Source organism: Ranitomeya variabilis, chromosome 8, assembly GCF_051348905.1.
Source record: "Ranitomeya variabilis isolate aRanVar5 chromosome 8, aRanVar5.hap1, whole genome shotgun sequence".
Taxonomy (NCBI): domain Eukaryota; kingdom Metazoa; phylum Chordata; class Amphibia; order Anura; family Dendrobatidae; genus Ranitomeya; species Ranitomeya variabilis.
In genome coordinates, this window is record NC_135239.1 from 218,887,787 (window position 1) to 218,893,834 (window position 6,048).

The 6,048-nt window shown below is 65.4% G+C and overlaps 1 protein-coding gene across 2 annotated transcripts; it reads right to left on the reverse strand.

The window, feature by feature from the left end:
* Positions 1-1,871: 1,871 nt before the first annotated feature.
* TCTA (T cell leukemia translocation altered) lies at positions 1,872-5,511 on the reverse strand. Of its 2 annotated transcripts, XM_077277231.1 has the most exons (4): positions 5,379-5,511; positions 5,097-5,298; positions 2,448-2,502; positions 1,872-2,336 (listed from the first exon to the last, which is right to left on the reverse strand). In XM_077277231.1, the coding sequence occupies exons 1-4, from the start codon at positions 5,382-5,384 to the stop codon at positions 2,294-2,296; spliced, it is 306 nt and encodes a 101-aa protein (XP_077133346.1). In that variant the 5' UTR covers positions 5,385-5,511; the 3' UTR covers positions 1,872-2,293. The 2 variants fall into 2 exon arrangements, with proteins under 2 accessions (XP_077133346.1, XP_077133345.1); XM_077277230.1 differs by lacking the exon at positions 5,379-5,511 and having other exon boundaries at positions 5,097-5,372.
* Positions 5,512-6,048: the final 537 nt, after the last annotated feature.

Consider the following 6,048-nt stretch of genomic DNA (forward strand, 5'->3'; position numbering starts at 1 on the left):
GCTAGTGCGAGCATGCTGGGAGATTGCAGCCCTGAAGTTGCAGGACAGTCAATGCTGCGGGTAATGGAAAAGGGACCCCGGTAGGCAAGTGAGAAAATCTCCATCCGCCCCAGATGATGATGTGTACTGTGGGGGAGGGGGCAGCAATTCTCCAAGAGGGCGGAGCTACAGTAACCTACTTATAAGCTGAAGATCCCGAACATCAGAGCGAGACGCATCACAATTAACAATGGATGCTGCCATCGCTCTCCTCCCCGCACAGGGCGCAACCACTGCTCTCCCCGCACAGGTCTCTAGGTGATGCCGCCCCTCTCCCGCAGAGGTCTCTAGGTGATGCCGCCCCTCTCCCCGCACAGGTCTCTAGGTGATGCCGCCCCTCTCCCCGCACAGGTCTCTAGGTGATGCCGCCCCTCTCCCGCACAGGTCTCTAGGTGATGCCGCCCCTCTCCCCGCAGAGGTCTCTAGGTGATGCCGCCCCTCTCCCGCAGAGGTCTCTAGGTGATGCCGCCCCTCTCCCCGCACAGGTCTCTAGGTGATGCCGCCCCTCTCCCCGCACAGGTCTCTAGGTGATGCCGCCCCTCTCCCCGCACAGGTCTCTAGGTGATGCCGCCCCTCTCCCCGCACAGGTCTCTAGGTGATGCCGCCCCTCTCCCCGCACAGGTCTCTAGGTGATGACGCCCCTCTCCCCGCAGAGGTCTCTAGGTGATGCCGCCCCTCTCCCCGCAGAGGTCTCTAGGTGATGCCGCCCCTCTCCCCACAGAGGTCTCTAGGTGATGCCGCCCCTCTCCCGCACAGGTCTCTAGGTGATGCCGCCCCTCTCCCCGCAGAGGTCTCTAGGTGATGCCGCCCCTCTCCCGCACAGGTCTCTAGGTGATGCCGCCCCTCTCCCCGCAGGTGTCTCTAGGTGATGCCGCCCCTCTCCCCGCACAGGTCTCTAGGTGATGCCGCCCCTCTCCCCGCAGGTGTCTCTAGGTGATGCCGCCCCTCTCCCCGCAGAGGTCTCTAGGTGATGCCGCCCCTCTCCCCGCAGAGGTCTCTAGGTGATGCCGCCCCTCTCCCCGCAGAGGTCTCTAGGTGATGCCGCCCCTCTCCCCGCACAGGTCTCTAGGTGATGACGCCCCTCTCCCCGCAGAGGTCTCTAGGTGATGACGCCCCTCTCCCCGCACAGGTCTCTAGGTGATGCCGCCCCTCTCCCCGCAGAGGTCTCTAGGTGATGCCGCCCCTCTCCCCGCAGAGGTCTCTAGGTGATGCCGCCCCTCTCCCCGCAGAGGTCTCTAGGTGATGCCGCCCCTCTCCCCGCAGAGGTCTCTAGGTGATGCCGCCCCTCTCCCCGCAGAGGTCTCTAGGTGATGACGCCCCTCTCCCCGCAGAGGTCTCTAGGTGATGACGCCCCTCTCCCCGCACAGGTCTCTAGGTGATGCCGCCCCTCTCCCCGCAGAGGTCTCTAGGTGATGCCGCCCCTCTCCCCGCACAGGTCTCTAGGTGATGACGCCCCTCTCCCCGCAGAGGTCTCTAGGTGATGACGCCCCTCTCCCCGCACAGGTCTCTAGGTGATGCCGCCCCTCTCCCCGCAGAGGTCTCTAGGTGATGCCGCCCCTCTCCCCGCAGAGGTCTCTAGGTGATGCCGCCCCTCTCCCCGCACAGGTCTCTAGGTGATGACGCCCCTCTCCCCGCAGAGGTCTCTAGGTGATGCCGCCCCTCTCCCCGCAGAGGTCAACGCTCTTGCAGCTGCTCCACTTCCATTCACATTTAATGACTCCATGATCTCTGATCCGTTGCCTTTTGGAGCAGGCTACACGGCAGCCACGATGAGTCACATGACCAACAACACTTCTTCGTTCCCTCCATCCTGCACAACGAGGTTACAGATGTGAAGCAGCCGCAGGTTTGTGTTTATTGCCAAAGTATAGAAATTACATTCACTATATACATCCAACAGTTGAGGGTTTGTTACAATGTATCAGTCCATTAGTAGCTGCAGAAGCCTCCCCTTCCCCACAGTCAGCGAGCTCCGCCCCCTGTGCTGCGGTCAGGTCTCTGAAGGCGGAAACTTTTGTAGTGACTCCGCCCCAAGACGTGATGTCACAAGAGAAAGCCATCAGCCGCCCAAAAACTAAGGCAAAGGGGATAACAGCACCCTCAAAATATACATCCAACATGGTACAGTCCAGCTCCGCCGACCCCAGCAATACCAATGGGCGAGGACTGCGCCCCCCGCAGACTGCGATGGAACAGTCCACATGCAGCGCGGACCCCGCGCACCCAGCCGCCATCTTCTCCTCCACGGTCACCATCATTCTTGGTGCGTTTTAAGGGACTCTGTGCTGACACTCGCCCTGCAAAATAAGGAAGAGGAACTGAAGCTGGAGCCCCCCAGCATCGTGAGGAAGATGGTGACCCCCAGACTGTTACATAAGGTCACACACAAAATGCCTCCAGAAACTCACCACATGGGGTAATGTGCTGGGTAGTCGGGGGTCCCACCGTTCTGTCCGCCCATACCTGACAACAGAGGAGAACCCGTCACATATCGGAGGGCAGCGGGAATCACAATCCTCACCCGCTCTCATCCTTTAATATCCCCCCTGCCAGTAGTACGGGCCATCCCCCCTCACCCTGCCGGTAGTACAGGCCGTCCCCCCCCCCTCACCCTGCCGGTAGTACGGGCCGTCACCCCCCCTCACCCTGCCGGTAGTACAGGCCGTCCCCCCCCCCCCTCACCCTGCCGGTAGTACGGGCCGTCTCACCCTCCCTGTAGTACAGGCCGTCTCCCCCCTCACCCTCCCGGTAGTACGGGCCGTCCCCCCCTCACCCTCCCGGTAGTACAGGCCGTCCCCCCCTCACCCTCCCGGTAGTACAGGCCGTCCCCCCCTCACCCTCCCGGTAGTACAGGCCGTCTCCCCCCCTCACCCTCCCGGTAGTACAGGCCGTCCCCCCTCACCATGCCGGTAGTACAGGCCGTCCCCCCCTCACCCTCCCGGTAGTACAGGCCGTCCCCCCTCACCATGCCGGTAGTACAGGCCGTCCCCCCCTCACCCTCCCGGTAGTACAGGCCGTCCCCCCTCACCATGCCGGTAGTACAGGCCGTCCCCCCCTCACCCTCCCGGTAGTACAGGCCGTCCCCCCTCACCATGCCGGTAGTACAGGCCGTCCCCCCCTCACCCTCCCGGTAGTACAGGCCGTCCCCCCTCACCATGCCGGTAGTACAGGCCGTCCCCCCCTCACCCTCCCGGTAGTACAGGCCGTCCCCCCTCACCATGCCGGTAGTACAGGCCGTCCCCCCCTCACCCTCCCGGTAGTACAGGCCGTCCCCCCTCACCATGCCGGTAGTACAGGCCGTCCCCCCCTCACCCTCCCGGTAGTACAGGCCGTCCCCCCTCACCATGCCGGTAGTACAGGCCGTCCCCCCCCTCACCCTCCCGGTAGTACAGGCCATCCCCTCTCACCATGCCGGTAGTACAGGCCGTCCCCCCCTCACCCTCCCGGTAGTACAGGCCGTCCCCCCTCACCATGCCGGTAGTACAGGCCGTCCCCCCCTCACCCTCCCGGTAGTACAGGCCGTCCCCCCCTCACCCTCCCGGTAGTACAGGCCGTCCCCCCTCACCATGCCGGTAGTACAGGCCGTCCCCCCCTCACCCTCCCGGTAGTACAGGCCGTCCCCCCCTCACCCTCCCGGTAGTACAGGCCGTCCCCCCTCACCCTCCCGGTAGTACAGGCCGTCCCCCCCCTCACCCTCCCGGTAGTACAGGCCGTCCCCCCTCACCCTCCCGGTAGTACAGGCCGTCCCCCCTCACCATGCCGGTAGTACAGGCCGTCCCCCCCTCACCATGCCGGTAGTACAGGCCGTCTCCCCCCTCACCCTCCCGGTAGTACAGGCCGTCCCCCCCTCACCCTCCCGGTAGTACAGGCCATCCCCCCCTCACCATGCCGGTAGTACAGGCCGTCCCCCCCTCACCCTCCCGGTAGTACAGGCCGTCCCCCCCTCACCCTCCCGGTAGTACAGGCCGTCCCCCCTCACCATGCCGGTAGTACAGGCCGTCCCCCCCTCACCCTCCCGGTAGTACAGGCCGTCCCCCCCTCACCCTCCCGGTAGTACAGGCCGTCCCCCCTCACCATGCCGGTAGTACAGGCCGTCCCCCCCCTCACCCTCCCGGTAGTACAGGCCGTCCCCCCTCACCCTCCCGGTAGTACAGGCCGTCCCCCCCCTCACCCTCCCGGTAGTACAGGCCGTCCCCCCTCACCATGCCGGTAGTACAGGCCGTCCCCCCCTCACCCTCCCGGTAGTACAGGCCGTCCCCCCTCACCATGCCGGTAGTACAGGCCGTCCCCCCCTCACCCTCCCGGTAGTACAGGCCGTCCCCCCTCACCATGCCGGTAGTACAGGCCGTCCCCCCCCTCACCCTCCCGGTAGTACAGGCCATCCCCTCTCACCATGCCGGTAGTACAGGCCGTCCCCCCCTCACCCTCCCGGTAGTACAGGCCGTCCCCCCTCACCATGCCGGTAGTACAGGCCGTCCCCCCCTCACCCTCCCGGTAGTACAGGCCGTCCCCCCCTCACCCTCCCGGTAGTACAGGCCGTCCCCCCTCACCATGCCGGTAGTACAGGCCGTCCCCCCCTCACCCTCCCGGTAGTACAGGCCGTCCCCCCCTCACCCTCCCGGTAGTACAGGCCGTCCCCCCTCACCCTCCCGGTAGTACAGGCCGTCCCCCCCTCACCCTCCCGGTAGTACAGGCCGTCCCCCCCTCACCCTCCCGGTAGTACAGGCCGTCCCCCCCTCACCCTCCCGGTAGTACAGGCCGTCCCCCCTCACCATGCCGGTAGTACAGGCCGTCCCCCCCTCACCCTCCCGGTAGTACAGGCCGTCCCCCCCTCACCCTCCCGGTAGTACAGGCCGTCCCCCCTCACCCTCCCGGTAGTACAGGCCGTCCCCCCCTCACCCTCCCGGTAGTACAGGCCGTCCCCCCCTCACCCTCCCGGTAGTACAGGCCGTCCCCCCTCACCATGCCGGTAGTACAGGCCGTCCCCCCCTCACCCTCCCGGTAGTACAGGCCGTCCCCCCCTCACCCTCCCGGTAGTACAGGCCGTCCCCCCTCACCATGCCGGTAGTACAGGCCGTTCACAGTTGGGCCGTACTTCCTCCAGGACAGCTGGATGGCGGTGACGCTGAGGAGCAGCCAGGCGAGCAGGAGCTTGAAAATGGCGGCTCTCAGGTCGTTGCTCTCCCAGTCCCGGCTAAAGTCAGAGCAGACGCCGAGCACCAGAGCCAGGAGCGGGGAGAGCAGCTCTGCGGGGCCGGCCTCCATCACACGGCTCCGGCCTCCATCACACGGCTCCGGCCTCCATCACACGGCTCCGGCCTCCATCACACGGCTCCGGCCTCCATCACACGGCTCCGGCCTCCATCACACGGCTCCGGCCTCCATCACACGGCTCCGAGACACTGCGGCTGCGCGGACCGAGAGCCCCACAGAGACGGCCAATGACAGGAGAGGCGCGGCCTCAACACACAGGAGGCGGGGCTACAGGGCAGAACGCAGACAGGGGGTGGGGCTACAGTGCAGAACGCAAACAGGGGGTGGGGCTACAGTGCAGAACGCAGACAGGGGGTGGGGCTACAGTGCAGAACGCAGACAGGGGGTGGGGCTACAGTGCAGAACGCAGACAGGGGGTGGGGCTACAGTGCAGAACGCAGACAGGGGGTGGGGCTACAGTGCAGAACGCAGACAGGGGGTGGGGCTACAGGGCAGAACGCAGACAGGGGGTGGGGCTACAGGGCAGAACGCAGACAGGGGGTGGGGCTACAGTGCAGAACGCAGACAGGGGGCGGGACCAGAGCGGCTCCTGTGGCTGCAGCGACCGCGGAAGGTCAGTGACGTGCTTTAGGCTCCTTTCACATTTGCGTTTCCCTGATCTGCGGACTTCCTCCGTGAAGCCCCGCCCTCCGCCGCTAGCTCCGCCTACTTCCGCATGCGGCCTGCGTGCCTAATGTTAGAGGGAACCTGTCTCCCCGTTTTTTCCGTATGAGATAAAAATACCGTTAAATAGGG

Coding starts and splice junctions, on each gene's coding strand:
- TCTA (XM_077277231.1), bottom strand. Junction 2,503..5,096: donor CGGCCTGTACTACCGGCATG/GTGAGGGGGGAC, acceptor CTCTGTTGTCAG/GTATGGGCGGACAGAACGGT. Junction 2,337..2,447: donor CCAGCACATTACCCCATGTG/GTGAGTTTCTGG, acceptor CTTATTTTGCAG/GGCGAGTGTCAGCACAGAGT.